Source organism: Struthio camelus, chromosome 1 (genome assembly GCF_040807025.1).
Source record: "Struthio camelus isolate bStrCam1 chromosome 1, bStrCam1.hap1, whole genome shotgun sequence".
Taxonomy (NCBI): Eukaryota; Metazoa; Chordata; class Aves; order Struthioniformes; family Struthionidae; genus Struthio; species Struthio camelus.
This window is the reverse complement of record NC_090942.1, coordinates 64,850,365-64,867,072: the sequence shown is the minus strand read 5'-3', so window position 1 is coordinate 64,867,072 and position 16,708 is coordinate 64,850,365. Positions and strand designations below refer to the sequence as shown.

Sequence of the window (16,708 nt, the reverse complement as noted above, 5' to 3'; positions counted from 1 at the left end):
CTGTGGGTTTTTTTATGCTGTGTCTACAAAGCGCGCTCAGAAGGCCTCCCTTCCAGAAACTCAGATAGGGCTGATCTGACTAGATCATCAGGAAATAAAACTGTTCCGGCCAATTCAACTGCACATATTATGAAAGAAAAAAAAAAATCTGAACAGGTTTGTGCATCTGAACGGGTTTATGTGGTTAATACTGCTTGACATGTCACTGAGCTTATGCCTCAGAGCTCTACCAGGAGCCTGCCAGCCTCTTGAACTCAAAGGCGAGAGATCAGACTGGGAAAGCTCCTCACCTCTCGTTTTCAGTCCGAAAAAAAGGAGAGGAGGCTCAGATTTCAAGGTAAAGGAATAAAAATACTCACGATACCACAGGGCTTTATCTGGGCTAAATTTCCCTGCCCTGCAGAGCTCTGCAGTTAGATGGCTTTCAGCTGGTTTGGGTCACTCTGTGCTGTGCTGCAGACTGCCAAACCCCATCAAAAAAGCAAAAGCCAACATAAAGAGCACATGTGAAGCATGCATCCACTTTCTGCATAGAGGTTAAGGGTTCACTTTGCTAGGACATAGTAGATTTTGACTTCAAAAGAACGCAGTTTAGCAGAAAACACTCCTGGTAGGAATCTCGAAAGGAAAAGGTCTGTGATTTTCCCATCCACTTGAAAGATGGGAGGAATCGGTGCAAAGGTGACTGTTGATGCACAATGGCAGAAATCAAGTGATGGGGATAAAGTCTGCTGGTTCACAGGAAGGTTGATTTGACGGATGTATCTGCCTAAGCTGTCAGCCCTGCCTGTCCTTGCTGCTCGCATCCGGCAGGTGCACGAGCGCCGGTGACAGTAGCCAGAAGGAAACGTTATTTAGCCTTTGTTAGCCTAGGTGGCTAGCGGAAAGGCATCCAGGACGCCTGGCAGAAGAGATGCTTCCGCAAGAGAGAACACCACACACACAGACTTGTGTCACGGAGGAGGTCAGGTGAAGCTCTGACAAGGCTGGCTCACGTTTTATTTCCAAAGGGCGCAGCGTACAACGGGCCGGGGTGGGCGGAGGGAGGGAGGGAGGAAGAAGACCTTTTGCACGTGGAGCAAGGGTTGAGAGGGCTCATCGGAGGCGGGGGCGGCGGGCTCTGGCGCCCGTCCCTCGGGCAGGTTGAGCTGGGAGGGGAGGCAGGGCAGCGAGGCGGGGAAAAGGAAGTAAAGAGTTTGTGGACTTGGCGTTAAGGTCTGCTGGGAGGACACCTGCTTGCAGCCAGCAGTACCGTAAGCTGCGTTTCTCTCGTCCTTAAGTCTCACTTGACTTCCTCCACGTGAAGTGGCGGATTAGGGGAAAGAAAAAAAAAAAAAAAAGGGGAGGCTTTTGGCGTATGTCAGCGCGGAGAAATGAAGGGCAAATTTACAGGAGAGCTTTCGGGTGCGCAGGACCGCATGGGGACTCTTTACTAACGGGTGAAGGACACTACCTGTCCCACCAGGGAAGTATGTCTGTCTGCTTTATTAAGTGCTTCACCTCTGTTTCCTTTTGCTTGGAGTTAGGTGGTGAGTGGAAAAAAACCCTGGGGAAAGCAGAAGGGCTAGCAAGCGAAAGTGAAAGCGGCGCTTACTTCACGGTTTTGGAAAGCAAACGGGATTAGCGCAGCCAGGGAGCGGTAGGTCTCGGGCAGGGATTTAGCGTGGATCTATGGGGCGGGGAGGGTGGGAACAGGGATGGAGGAACTGGGGAGAAAAGCTGCCTGGAAGCTTCATGTGACAGAGAAAAAAAAAAAAGGGTGGCAGAATTCAAAAAAAAAAAAAAAACCAAGCTGCTGGGAAACTTGGATCTTGTGACACTCCTGCAATGAGATTTGAAAGAAAGTGAATTGGGAGCATTTTTCTAGGAATGGGCCTGACGGGTGTTACTGTGCACAAAGAGCAAGGGCAGCCTGGAAGAAGGAGATGGAGCTAGCTAAGAGGCTGCCAAGGAAATCCGGTCCCTCGTTACTGATTCCTGAAACCCAGGCGGGCTGCCAGGCCTTTGTGTTTGTGAACCTTTGTACCGTAACAACCCCTAAACGGGAACACCTCCTGTTATGCTTACCTACTCCCCCTGATTACCCTGCTGAATATGGATGAGACCTACCAAAGCACCGTGGGGTGTCAAAGCCAGATAAATGAATGATCATTTCCAGTTTGCATTTGAATAAAGTGGTCGGGCAGCTCTGGATAGCTCAGCGGTAGACCCTTGCAAACTCGGTAGACCCTTGCAAACTCGCGCTACAGGCAGGAGGGCAGGTCTCCACACCCTGTATGCGCCCCACAATAAGGTGAAGTTGCAGGAGCAGCGGCCTGACGAGATGCATAGAAAAATATTGGCTGGGTTGGGGTCCGAAAATGGGACGATCAAGGGAGGAAATAGCACGATAACAAGCAAAGCAAAATCCTCTGAATGTGCATCATTGGCGCCTACTTGTTTCTGCCTCTTGTCTTTGGAGGTGATGTGTCTTGGGAGGCAGAGCACAGGGTTTGGGCTTGGACTTGGCTGGTAAGTGATTTGTTCCCCACTCTGCTAAAGGCTTGCTGAGTAACTGTGAGCAGCTGCTTTGCTCTCCAGAGATCAGTCAGAGAGGGGTGACGCTGTCAGTGCCTTCTGAAAGCACTCTGATTCCTGCGGCCGAGCATGTATCATGTAAAAGCCGAGTCTTCCTGCTGTTAGGTGAACGGCACCTTTGGCTTTTGTATAACAAGCTGGGTTCACTGTGCCAGTTAAATTTTCTTCGAAAAATATGTTTTAGAGAAAAACAATGGCCAGGGTCCAAACCGCAGAGCTGGTCACAGCTGAATGCTAATCACAAACCAGAAGGCACTCCTTTTCTGGGAAGTGATTTGAGGTCTGACCTCACCAGGGATAGCAAACAGCCTGACAACTGTGGAAAACACCAGTACTGAGTCTGGATTTCTCTCTCAGTATTAGGGTTGAAGCAGCCAGGAGCTGATCAGCACTTCTGCCACAGTGATATCTTTAGACTCGCCTGTCTACCCTCAGAATGGCGTACGCCTGGTATTGGCATGACGATTTTGGGCAGTGGATTGAGTATGGCCAACAGGTAAGATCTGTTGTGCTGATGCCAAAAGCTCTCATTTAGCCATCATTGGTGAGCTATTTAGGGCACATTGTTTTACAGTTGGTATCTTTTACTTAAATCATGGGTGTCCTTGCAATGCTCTTCTGATGCCCTGGTGGAATTGTCTTATTAACAGTCCCTCAAAGCAGTGCTAATACTCTATGTAAGCTTTCAGATGACTACCTTTGAAAACTGATGTATTTTTCCAGAGATGACTAAAGTCTTTTAACTGAAGCTGACCACATGGACTGAACACTTTTGCCATTGCTACTAGCAGCTGTTCTCTGTGGTGGATACCCCTATGACCCTGAAGAGCAAAATGATTGAAATCTTAGAGATGAGCTCAAAATGGCATCCCATTATTGACCTGGGGCCTTCATACCCCTATTCTCTCCTGTTGGTGTGGCTGTCCGCCCAACTTTATCACATCTCCCATGGAGGCGCCTATGTTATGTTGTGTCCCCCATTAAGAAGGATGAAGTGGTGCCCTACAGGAGTTATAGTATCCCTAGAGAACAGTGAGGGATGGTGGCAAAGTTTTTGAATAAACTAATAAACTTGGATATCTTTGGTACTTTTGGCATTATATTGAATAGTTGCACTTCCTGCAGAAACTTTGTTTAACAAAGTCATCTAAAGAAAAGGGAATAGGTTATGGATGAAACACTGATACATGTCTGCAGTGTCACCTCAGCCAAAGGTCAGTTTCTAACAGGTATAATTTATTCGTTCTTTTTATAGCATCCGGATCATTGCTCTGCCACAGTAACATCTGCAGATCTGGAGAAGGCATTTTTAGCTAATCGGAAAGGCACTCTGTTATTCAGGGCTGGTTCTCAGCAGTACGAGATAAACTTTGAAGGTGAAGTATCTCTTTTAAAAGTTCATTACACAGTGTAGCTGGCTGTAAGGTAGCATCCTTCATGCGCACAATTGTCACCCTACATCTGGATTTCTTTGAACATGTCTTTTTCTTTCTGTAAGTGTTGTCTGAGCAGAACATGCAAATTATGTGCATTTTTCTGCAGTTTTGACATGCCCTGCTCAGACTTCTAGACTTGTCCATCTATAATCAAAAAAGCGTCTTTGGCAATGCTGTATATTCAGAACAAGACCAGCGAGTAAACTCTTCACGGCATCTGGCTTATGCATCAGGGCTTATACAAGCAAAAAGGAGAAAGAAAAAAATAAAATAACTGAAATGTCAAATGGTGAAGAAGTGAGCCTGGAGACATTCTTGCAGGCTAGTTATGGGGAGAGAAAGCACGTAGTACAGCAAAGGTAAAAATAAGGGTTGATTCCACAGATTAGGAAGGGGAAATTGAGAAATGCTTTTCTGTTCCTAATTTATTCATAATTTATTTAACCATCCTAAAATTTATTTTCAGTTTCCAAAGTTTAGATCTGTTTCCTGGTATGAATGAAGAGAGTGGTATTTAAAACAGGAAACAGTGGAGAACTAGCCATGTCACGCAGCGTGTGCTCTGTGATATTGTTACAGGACCAGAAAGAGAGGACTGCCTTTTTGCACCAAGTGACAATCCTGTACTGCCAGGAAAGATAGATTTATGACCTCTGTCCTATCAAAAACACTTCTTCCTGCTGCAGTTCAGACATCAGATATAGTTTTCTCTGGCCAACAGCCTGGATGTGAATAGCAGCTCCTGGAGCTAAACTCTGGGCCATGTGCAGGAGTAATTGGGGTGTTGCCTTCACAAGCTGTGCGAGCAGTCATCCCCATCTCCTCCAAGGTAAAGGCAGCAGGACAAAAGGAAACATCCTGTGAGCTTCCAACTGGACCTTGCTGATCTCCAAGCAGACACAGCACAAGTGGAAGTTACCTCAAACTATGAAGCATGGGGTAGGGTAAAAGTAGTAGAAAGAACATTACCTTTCAGTATTCAGGGCTACCTCCCTTTTTCGTCCTTTTTTTTTTTTTCCTCCTTAACACACAGAAATGTGTCCCTGACAATAAATTGCCTAATTATTGAGTCATCATGTTTTTCTTTCAAGACATGGTCCAAAGAAATTTGATCTATGAAACTCGAAGAAAAGTTATCCGATTGCCAAGATTTCTGTCCTCTGGAAGTGAGCAAGAGAGAAGGTACCATATGTTAATTACTTAATAATGTCTCTAGATGAGAGTGCCTTTCTGCCGAGAAGTTTATCCTACCTCGTTAGAATTCTTTTTCAGTTTTCTAAAATTCATTTTTAGACACCTTTTGCTGACTGACTTAAAGTCAAGTTTTGCTGCGATAGTATTTGTAAGTTATTGCGATGACGCTGTAAAATGTGCTTGGGGGATGTTTTGCAGCATTTTTTGGCAACCATGGGAGACCCCTAGAGTAGATTTGTTCCCTCTGCAAGAGCAAGGTCACATAGGGGTGAACCGAGGGGAATTTTTGGCCCTTGATTTATGCCCTAACAGTGCTAAATGATGCAAGGAGTAGAAGCAAGGGACTGCCTGTCCCAAGAACTGTGGAGCAGTTGATGCCATCCCTCAGAAAGCAGAGACTAAAATAAAGTGCAGAAGCAAATTCCCCTAAATAAAATGAACTAGATGCATTTATCTGGGATACTCTTGTCATATTGCTTTTTAAAGGAAGTTCGGCTTGACAGAACTGAGCGTACCTGCTGTAACAGCTAATTGTGCTACTGCTTTCTTTTGCTACTGCTCAAGAAGGCTTCAGAAACTCACCAGCAGACAGGATGTTTGAAGCCAACTGTTTAGCTGATTTAAAGAAAAAACAAACTCAAGCCTCTGTATGGATGCTAACACTGCTATAGTTTGGGGCAAAACATTCATGCCACGAGGGCTCTAAAGGACTCGTGCTGGAAGTTGTTAAGCACATGGTGACTGATGGAGCAGCACCTGGAGGCACAGTTGTCCGTGCAAAGCTTCCTGTAAGTCTATCTGACTGGCTGGTCTGGGAGGCCATGGTTCTGACCAGCTATTTAGAGATGAGGGAGATGGAGGGGCAGGGCTTACCTTCCAGTTTCCTAGCGGTTCAAACAGCTAGCATGGAGGTTGTCTGGGATCAGTTGTTTAAACCGTCCGGCTGCAAGCCTGTGTTGCTTCTTGACTGAAACTCTCTTACTAGTGTCTTGACCTGGCAAGAAACACATTAGTGCCACTAGGATATTCATGAAAACCTAATTGGAGGCAAGGAGAACTGTTATGTGGAGTATAAAAAGCCCGGAGATGCCCGAGAGCTGCCGTAGAGCCATCTAGGTTCTCTGGTAGGAGGCTTTGATTAGAAGTATCAGGGACTGACTTGCTGCTTTTATTTCTTACAGCCAGTTATACACAGCTCTGACGTGTTCTGTCTATCCTCCAGAATGGGACCAATCTGCACTGCCTGATATAGGGTACAAGGTACATCTTTTTACCTCTCCAACATGTAGGATGAACTGCATCCTGTACCATTTCTTCTGAGAAGTAAACTTTATAAAACATGATGCTCAGCTCCAAAGACTAAGGCCCTTGAGATATGCCCAGCTTTTAAACCTGTCTTATAAAATACAGAGCTCTGGAAAGAAATAAGGATGAACAGTTTCACATTCAGAATAGGCCTGTGTCTCCTGGGAGACTTTCTGAGACCACCTGCATATACCACACAGGGATAAGGATGGCCTTTTAGCCATTGCTGGTTTCACCTCTCTTTTGCATTCTTCCAAGGCACCTGATCCTCTCATAAACTGGATGAATTGCGCATTAAATGAGGTTCAAAGTATTTTCTCAGTCTATTTAAAGCAAAATGTTATTTGTTGTAGTAAAAATTCCTGCAGTGAAGCTAACTCAGGAGGAGCTAGGGTGTCAAATTTAAGTGAAGCAGATATCCACTGTTCTCCACCCTGAATACTGTTGTGCGTTTCTGATCTAGGTTACTCTGAAGTATCAGAGTAGTCTAGGTGCAGAAGTGTGTCCACCAAAGGAAGCAAGTGTGGCGAAGCATTCGTTTCCTTGTGCAGCCAGCCCTCAGTATCTGGGACTGAAGGAGGGGAGATGCTGGTTAACTGATACAGACAGGAAAAACTTGTGAATGTGATGTCAGGGCTTTTCCTCTAATGGGATGAGGTTAATGCTCCCATCAGTCCTTCCAAAGGATTCTAGTACAGGAAAACCTTTGACATTTTATTTTTTGTATATTTAAAAATTTCAGTTGGTAGAGCTCAGCTGCACTTCCAGTGAATATAGAAAAATTGAGAGGCTCTTTGAGAGGACAATGAAAGATTATAGCATCCGCAGACTGCAGAGGATCCAGAACCCAGCGCTTTGGCAAGTTTTTCAGTGGTTTGTATCCCTTTTATTTTGTTATTCTGATGGGCGCAAAGCCCTGGTGGTTACTGATGTATTCTGCTCCACAGGCTGTGTTAGAGATTGCTGAATCGGGTGGCCTGATACAGGTGAGGCTGTGTCAGCTCCATGGCCCCAGGTCTACCCAGTAGCGTGGCTGAGCCTGTGTTTCCAGCAGGCACATATACAAAACATGTACATATACACATACACATGCATATGAACACAGTTCGTACTAGTGTGTATGGCCACACAGTTCAACATAGACAGAAAGCACAGCACTTGCAAATGCAGAGAGCACCAATGGCCTCATCCTGTTGCCCTCTCTGGCTGATCAGGATAAAGACCCATTACTGAGGAAAAAAATATGTGTATATATATACACATAGGTATGTATATGTATGTATTCAGCATGGATCCCCAAGCTAGCCTTAAACACTTAATCTAACCAGCTGCTGGCCCCTGGCCCCTCTGTCTTCCCTGCTGTGTCACACATGTAAATGGGTTTCTCAGCCAACTCCCAGACCTCACACAGTTTCTCCTGGAGTTGGTCTGGACCTCCTGGTCCCTCTGGTAGCCAGCTTTCAGACCCTCTGGTCTCTCCAGTATCTGGCCCCCACTTTGATGCCTGGCTCCCAGGCCCCTTATCCTACTCACTGGCTAGCCTGGCTTGAGAGTTGCTAGCGATCACACGATGACATACGTACCGTCACTTACTCAACTGCTGGCACCACAGACATGCAGCCCCTATGACCCCTGATCCCACTGCAGTTGCTGGCATGTAGGCCTCTGTACACACACATGTACACAGACTAGAGAGTCCCCCTCAGCCCAGAAAAGTAGTTAGAAATGTGGAGTTTAAGGAGGAGATGAGACAGACTGGTGTGATCAGGTGCAGGGCGTGGTCAGAGAAGTGGACTGACCAGCAGCATGTTTTCCATGCATCTGCCCCCTTGTATTCCCTTGTCCACCCTATTTTCCCATGCTTGTTCCTCCCTAAACCACCTCGGTCCCTCCCTTTGCTCCCGATGGTCCTTCCCTATAACATCCGTTAAGAAGTCTTGTGCAATCCCCAAATGCTCTTCCCCTGCACCTCATAAAGAGTCCTGCACCCCAAGGTGGTGACCCTCCTCAGTCTGAAAGAGCATCTCCGCTTGGATTATGGGGTGCCATGTCCCCCTGGCCTGCAGGCTGATAGCTTCCCTGGGACAACCTGGAGAGGGGCTGGGGCAGGGACTCGTTTCCCTGATGAGATTATTTGGGTCCCCCCATCACTGTTCCTCTGTGCTCCTTTGTGTGCACAGAGGGACAATCCTTTAAGCACATCACGTAACAGGTTGTATGTGTGGTTCTTGCTAATGTTACTCAAAAAGAGTCTTCCTGTTTTCAGACACCATGACTGAGCTGTGGTTTTTCAAATTTGTTCTTGCTATTTCTTGGTCTCTTCCACATTGGATTTTTTAAAAGTTGGGAACTTTTGTGACAGAAGTGTGGATAGAGATTATAAAATCATTCATATTAAAGGATCCCATGACTTACGACTTCATACAACTTTGTTTTATGAACTATGTTTATACATTCAGGATTTTCATAACCTGGGAACTGACCAATTCACAGTCAAGATGTTTGTCTTGTTATTCTCTAATAAGATACGAACTTGTGGATAACACGGTCTGTAATGATGCTGAGATCTTTCTGTTGTCCAGAAGGAGCCAGCTGTGCAGTAGGGTACTTTGCAACATAGTGCAAAGCATGCAGTAAACCCACGGAGAGTGGTTTGTGTCGCTGTTCCTCTGTGATCCAAAAGTAGTAGGATTTGGGTTTGGAAATTGTTCTTATATGAACCAGGGTCATTTATCTTTCATTTTTGCCCCTAGGCAAAAGGAGCAGATGAAGAAGGTCAAGAACAGGAGATGGGTGGATGAACGGCTCCTGTTCCACGGCACGAGCGCGTCCCACCTGGCTGCCATCTGCGAGCAGAACTTCGACTGGCGGGTGTGCGGGGCTCACGGGACGCTGTATGGAAGAGGTAGGAGGGCAGGAGCCCGTGTTGCGGGGCAGCCGCAGCCGTGGTGGGGAGGCAGAGGAGGCTCCCTGAGCGACGGCGGGGTGCAGCGTGCCAAGGCAGGACCCCCACCGGCCCAGGAGGAGCCGGCGCAGGGGCTGCAGCAGTGCGGGCTGCCAATGCCGCGGGCTGCCAACGCCGGCCAGGCCTGTGGGTCGCTGCGAGGGGACTGCCTGGGGCCGACACCGCGCTCCTGTCCGTGTGCGCCTGTTGCGGAGGGTGTCAGCAGCAGCTGTGCTTCTGGCGGGGCTGAAAACATCACTCCTTGCCTCAGGTACCTGCTGTTAAGGAGAGCTTGAGGTCAGGTAGGGCTGTGAGGGGGATGGTGAAACGTGGCCAGCGTCTGCTGATGCTTTAAAATCAAGCGATGTGGGAAGCCTTGGCAAGGCTGTGTTTAGAGCTACGTGGGGTAGGAAGGAGAAGGAGGTGCTTGCTGAATGGTTGCTTGTCAGAGTGCCGGTAGGAGCCGTTTGCTCCTTTGCCCGATGTGTTTTTCTCAGTTGTGCCTTTTTCTGCTCCCTAGGAAGCTACTTTGCCAGAGACGCCAGTTATTCTCACGAGTACTGCCCATCCCGCACTGGTCACCAGAGCATGTTTGTAGCTCGAGTTCTTGTTGGAGACTTTGTTGAGGGCAACTCAGAGTACCTTCGCCCTCCACCCAGAGCTGGGAATGCAAACAGGCTCTACGACAGCTGTGTGGATGACCCGGAGGATCCTTCCATCTTTGTCATCTTTGAGAAGCATCAGGTTTACCCTGCCTATATCTTGGAGTATAGCAGAGGGTTCAGCTGTATGATCCTGTAAAGAATGGCAGAATCTTCTTTGAACTGAGGCTGAGATGCTTTTATAAATCTCTTTGTTAATGTCTACACAATTTTAGTACTTGCTATATATAGCGAAATTTTCTTTGAGAAACTGTAGAACATTTTGTAATGCAATGAACCAAGACCAATCTCCTGAAGGATTTTTGGACATAATTTGTTTGGTAGGGGCTATTCTGCCCACTGGAAGTGCTAAATTTTAACTTTTAACTTATCTCTAGCCTGAGATGGGGAGGTACCTGACGTACATGCCCTGATGTGATGACATGTTTTGCATGCTTGAAAACTGCACTGCTGAGTGTATGGTTAACTTGATCCACTGATGCAGTCATGTATGGATTATTCCTGCCTGTGATGGGGCTGATGTGCTGAAGGGAGACTGGGTGGGAAATGCAGAAGGAAGAAAAGTGAAAGTACCTGCACCATGGTGTACAAGGAAGGAGTAATAACCTGCTGTTTCAGTAGACGACATTAAGTTCCTACATCCTGGAAGCCTTATAATTGACTGCGGGGTAAAGTTTGCTTTGTTTCATCATCACAGTGCTGTCAGCACTGCTTACCCTATTCTTCTACCTGAGTCTGCCCGTCCCGCTGGTGACACCATACCCAAGTGTCAGTGTCCTCGCCCTGTCCGCCTGGGCTGACTCCCCGTCCCGGAGCAGAGCTTCCTCAGGTTTAGGTCAAGAGAACTCGCAATATTCCAGCTGCTGAAGTGAGACCCCAGCAGGGCCACATTGCAGGGGGGAAGTCTGCAATGAGCTGAGTGACCACCCATGGTCGGGCTCTGTTAGGACTGCGGAGCCAGTGCTTGAATGAGGGATTCAGGAGAAAACATGGCTTTGTGAGGGTTGGCCAGCAGCATAGCTGCCACCACTTCCCCCCTACAGACTGAAGTTGGTGGTGGTTTATTTTAAATAGCCATGCAGTCACCTAGCACTTTTCCAGGTGATTCAGAAGTGTCTCAGCTGTGTGTGCTCTGACTGGGACAGATGACTTGGGGCTTGCGTGACTGATAATATAGGAAACCTGGGGGATGGTGGGGTAACATTTGGGATGGCTGATAGCATGGAAACCAAAATTAATGTTTTTTTTTAAAACAGCCTTGTTGTAAGCTGTTGCAGTTCAGCAGATGATGCACAAGTGGCTCAGTTGTCCATGCCGTGAGTGGAAGGAACCAAGAGCATGGATGTGTGTAGGCTCTCATCAGCTTTCCTAAATCCTGCTATCTTCAGGCACAGTCAGTGCCCTTGAAAAATGTCAGAAATGCAGCTGTCTGCAATGAGTCCTGCAGGTGCCATATTTAGTGCATTTCTATATCCCATCTCTTCTGCAGGGAGCTGGATGAATTACAGCTGGGACCTGAAGGTGGTTCGTGCACAAATTAGTGATCTAATCTTAGCCACACATAAGCAGAGAGCTTTCGGTGTAATCGGGAAGTAAAGGTGAAAGTCGTGTAAATGTACTTTTTTTCTGAAAACAGTATTTCTTTATGGAAGAAAGCAAATAGCAGCAAGTTGTCTATCTTACACCTTTCTCAATAAAGAAAGAAGTGTACAACACTTAATTGCTTTCCTCTGTTATCAGTACCACTGCATTTGAAAATTGCAGTGGTGTCTGGTATATGGAGCTGTAATGTTGCGCTGAGATCTGTGACTCTGCTGAGAAGTAGCTATTTTTGACTTGTTGGTCAAAATGGAAATGGAAGCGCTCCCTGAGGAGCCCATGCTATTTCAAGGTCCCTCTAGGCAAGTGTAAGTTTGTGGCACTGCCTATCTCCAGCTCTAGATGGCCGTTCCTGTTGTTTCCCCTATGCCAGTGCTCATGACTGTCCCGGGGTGGGGAGGATCAGATCCAGGGCACTCATCTAGTTGAAAATTGAGTTAGTCCAAAACAAACGAACAAACAAAAATGGTGTTCAGGAAGAACAGTTCCCAGCTTTGCCTTGCCACCCAAGTGCTTGTGCCAATGCTGATGATGAAGAGGGGAGGCTGCAGCATAGACTTTGACTGGGATAATATGATAATAGACCTATAGCCTAAGCAGGCCTTTCCATGGTAAGAGATTTGAGAATATTCTTAGTAGGTGAAGGATTGAGAGTAGACACCACTGATAAAAGAGAAAAGTACTTGTTCGTGCTAAAAGTACTAAAGTGCTAAAAATACTAAAGTACCAAAAGTACTAAGGTACTAAAGTACTTATTCTGCTAAAGTACTTGTTCTGCTAAAACTTCTTGCACATCTGAACTTCCTGCTAACTCTGGAGCACTTGTGTGCATCCTAAAGTGCTGAAACTTTGAAAAAAAGCACTCCGGAACATCCTTTTAGAACAGAAATGCTGGCAAACAGGCAGCAACATGTAGAATTGTAGGTAGGCATTAAGTGTGGATCTGGCAGATTTATGGATTTTTTTTTTCCTGAAAAAGTATGTATTTTAGGAGTTCTCTACCCTGATGAGAGAGAGTTAAATGATGTCTGACTCAGACACGTAGGACCAGCAACTTCAGGGTCTCTAAGATGGTGATGGAAAAGGTCTGTGTGAGGGACTCGGTGAGTAGCCAAACTGATTTCTTTGGTTTGTTGTTTTCTCTCACAGCAAAGCCAGAAGCAGATAGGTGGCTGTTGGGGTGGGCTTGCCCTTGAGCCTGCATGCTTTGGAGACTTTGTTTTGTTGAAGGATAGGAAGGAAAGTTCAGCATGAAAGAAAATGGTTAGGTGGCATCTTCACTAGTGGCTTTCAAAGCCACCTTTCAAATACGTTATCTGTTGGGAGAAATTTAGGAAGCAGTTTAATCTGTACAACGTGTGCCAGCGTGCCTCTGTGGAGAGATTTGCAGGTGTGCAGCAGTTGCAGGGGACCAAAGGGAAAGGGCTCTGCTGGAGGACCAGGCATCTGCTGAAGAGTCCCTGAGCAAGAGCTTGCAATGTTTTAGACAAATATCCAATCACTTGCACTCACAAAATGAATTGTCTTCTGCTTGTGTGAGAGAAGGAAGAAGAAGCAAAGGCGATGGTGTATTCTAACATCTTTTCAGGCATAGAAAAATATAGTACATCTAAGCATGAATGAGAAATATATTATTTATATGTGTGCAAAATGCAATCAATTCTTACAACGCTGCTGCTGTTTCCTGTGAGGCAATTACTGAAGAAATTACTGGAGAGGTTGGGCAATCTCAAGTGACCTTTTCATCATAATATATTTCTTATTGATTTTCTTGTGGCGATCTTAGGCCTTCCCAGTGTTCCTGGTTTTAACATCACTGGTTGCATATTCATTCAGCTGTTCTGAGCTTTCTGTTATGGAACAACTCAGCAAATTTTCAGGCTTTCTTTTAATTCAGTGGTGCCAGATTTGACTTTTCAGCCTTTTTAAGAATCCTTTAAAAATTTTTAGCAGAATTTATTACAGACTGTAATAAACTGCAGACTACAGACTGTAGAATGTACTGCAGACTGTAGTAACCTAATACTTGATGGAATATGCTGAATAGAATGTTGTTTTCCAAAACACTGAAACTCCTAAAAATGAAACTGAGCCCTATAACATCACACTACTGCTGTATTGGTGGCAGGTGCAGAAAATATAGATATTGTTTTTGGCATGATGTGTTCAACAGTTGCATTACTTAACAACGCTATTTCTGAATCAAGGGAATGACAATCCCAGAATCCATGTGTAGTTGTGGCAGTGATGGGGGACGCGGGGCCCTCAGCTAGGGGGCTGCAGAAAACAGATCCATACGAGTCAGGCTTTCACTGCTCTGGAACAACTTTTTCCAGCTGTTTGTGTTCTTCTGCAGCCCTGTTTCCTTTGGTGAAGCCTCCTATCTGGCATGTTGAGTCCTAGATTTGACACCTCTCTTCCCAAAACAATTCCAACTGTCTTTTCAAGATTGCCTTTACATCTAGCTTGCGAAAACAAGCAGAAATAGTGGCTGGCCTGGCTCTTATCCATCTGAGCTTAATAAGCTTAGATTTTTCTTTCAGATACTTTACTGCAGTGTCAGAGGACCCATTAATAAGCATGTCAGTGTTCAACCTGTAAATATTTGGGAAATGTCTACATATGATATTCCAGTCACTGGAGGAAACTATGTCCTTATCCATTCCTAAAGATAAGCTTATTTTCACTGCGTGGTCTCTGAATCCTTCTTTTCTTGTGAATTATCTTGGTCTTTTTTTAACAATTTCTTTTTCAAAATTGTTTACCGTTTATGAAGTCCAAAAGAGATGTTAGAAGTTGGTTAGGTCTCTGTTTTCTTCTGCGTATTGTGCACATTTTCACGCTTACTTCTTGCAGACTTGTTCTGATTGCATCCTGCAGCTATCCTCTTGCATCTTCCGATTTATTTTCCTTTTGAATGTTCTTATAGGTTTGTGATTTGTTTGGTTTTCCCCCATGGCCTCTGTCTAAATGCTCCATTCTGCCTCTATTCTGAAGGCTGGCATGCTCCATTTCCCCCTCTGATGCCAAGCAGGTTCTTCTGACAATCTTTCCCTCATGCCTTTGCTTCTCTGAGCCTCATACAATCTGACCTTATATTAGAGATTAGACCTCCCCTCACTTTACATTACGTATTTTGACTGAAAGCTTCATAAAAGCTTCCTAATCGGCTCCCTTTTTTTTTTTTTTTTTTTTTTGAGTTTCTCACGCTGAGCACCTCAAGTTCCCTACAAACACAATTCTCTTCACATTTCATTAGTACAGTCTGAGGAGGTGATTTCTTTTGCTGGGCCAAACTGCAGGCTACTAGCCAAACCCAAACTTTGTGACAGTGATATTAAAAATTACTCTTTTTCCATCAGCACATGCTCCAATTCCTGCTGTTTCTGCATAGGCTGAGTGACTCAGTGGTGTTTCCCAGTCAGCTGCTATTCTCTTCCATCTCAGATCAGTCTTTAGATTTTGTTTGCTCTTTCTTTCTTCCTCTCTCTCTTTCTTTCTTTCTTCCTCTCTCTCTTTCTTTCTTTCTTCCTCTCTCTCTTTCTTTCTTTCTTCCTCTCTCTCTTTCTTTCTTTCTTCCTCTCTCTCTTTCTTTCTTTCTTCCTCTCTCTCTTTCTTTCTTTCTTCCTCTCTCTCTTTCTTTCTTTCTTCCTCTCTCTCTTTCTTTCTTTCTTCCTCTCTCTCTTTCTTTCTTTCTTCCTCTCTCTCTTTCTTTCTTTCTTCCTCTCTCTCTTTCTTTCCAGCAGTTCCCGTTAATACATGGTGTCAAGGGAGTTTTCTGAATCTGGACCATAACTAATAAGACTGGTTAGTAAAGCAAAAACTTTCTAACACAAGGGCTAGGAGGACCATCCACAAAGCTCCTCTCTGTCTAAACTGAGATACAAAAATGACAGAATTCTCTAATTACTCTGAATGTGAATTTATGACAGGTGTATAAGCTCATCATGGGAAGCAGCTCATTTCAGTGGGCAGCATAAGGGACATGGACTTTGCAGGCAGCTGATCTATTCTCACATTTGCATAGGTTTGGTTGAGTAACACAGGGAAAAACAGAAGTATTAACGTCTACGATGAAACACTCTACATAAGAATCAAATAATACTATCGCTACCTGCCCAGTATCAGGTGTCTGTCTGCTCAGTGGGTATATTGTGGGCTGGCACGCTCAGAGCACAGAAAACAGCACATCTGCATTCAAGCACAGGCAAAAAAGTCAAACCAAACGAAACCAAGCAACAAAAAAAAACCCCAAACCTTTTAGGACTTATCTTCTGAAAGGATTTGGAAACCAGCTGATTTGCAAGGCTGTAAAATGATGAAAACAACAGCTCAGGAATTCCTGCTGAGTTTGGATTTTCCTCTCAAGGCTACTGTTAAGCAACCTGCCAGGAGCTGATCTTCTTTTTTCTGTATTTTCTCTTCTCTCTTTTTTCTTTTTTCTTAAGATAGTCCTACACTTGTGATCATTCCTGATCCCCATAAATTTGGCAGCCTGAAACCTTGCTGGTAATGGCTGGAGGAGTCCAGACAACGAATTGAATATGGGAAACAGGTAAACTCCATCACACCTTTGACACCTAACTCCTTGTCCCAGCCACTAGTGGACAACATTTTCTTTTTGAATTTTTTTCCCCCCAGAAAACTGTATGCTACATGACACATAGGCTTTCTGATGCCTTTTTATATTCCTGTAGCACTGACCAACCCTTGAAGTTTCCCTGATACTTTCAGGGGAGCCTCTGAATGCTAGCTCTATGCACTGTTGTATGTCGTAGGAATAGCTGAAATCATTTTCAATACTTTTTGTGTGTGTGTATATATATATAAAAACAATATATATTTACATATACGTATGTATTTCAGGGCGAGGGCAAGGGAATGCTGGTAACTCACTGGAAAGCCAAAAAAGTTGGATTCAGAAAGCTGCTCCTCTAAAGTACAGTGCAGCACTATTTGGACTACTAAATACCTAGGTTTTGATGTAATGA

At 45.1% G+C, this 16,708-nt stretch overlaps 1 protein-coding gene across 1 annotated transcript; it reads left to right on the top strand.

The window, feature by feature from the left end:
• The first annotated feature begins 1,069 nt into the window (after nucleotides 1-1,069).
• LOC104147331 (protein mono-ADP-ribosyltransferase PARP12) lies at nucleotides 1,070-15,228 on the top strand. The gene is made up of 8 exons (XM_009679947.2): nucleotides 1,070-1,253; nucleotides 2,935-3,073; nucleotides 3,833-3,953; nucleotides 5,105-5,195; nucleotides 6,389-6,467; nucleotides 7,255-7,385; nucleotides 9,266-9,417; nucleotides 9,977-15,228. Exons 2-8 carry the CDS (start codon nucleotides 3,014-3,016, stop codon nucleotides 10,255-10,257), a joined length of 915 nt encoding a protein of 304 aa, XP_009678242.2. The 5' UTR covers nucleotides 1,070-1,253; nucleotides 2,935-3,013; the 3' UTR covers nucleotides 10,258-15,228.
• The last annotated feature ends 1,480 nt before the right edge of the window (nucleotides 15,229-16,708 follow it).

Excerpts from the sequence above, each read along its gene's own strand:
- LOC104147331 (XM_009679947.2), top strand. The coding sequence starts at position 3,014 with ATGGCGTACGCCTGGTATTGGCATGACGATTTTGGGCAGTGGATTGAG. Across the intron at positions 5,196-6,388 it reads GGAAGTGAGCAAGAGAGAAG|CCAGTTATACACAGCTCTGA; the intron begins GTACCATATGTT and ends TATTTCTTACAG. Across the intron at positions 7,386-9,265 it reads CTTTGGCAAGTTTTTCAGTG|GCAAAAGGAGCAGATGAAGA; the intron begins GTTTGTATCCCT and ends TTTTGCCCCTAG.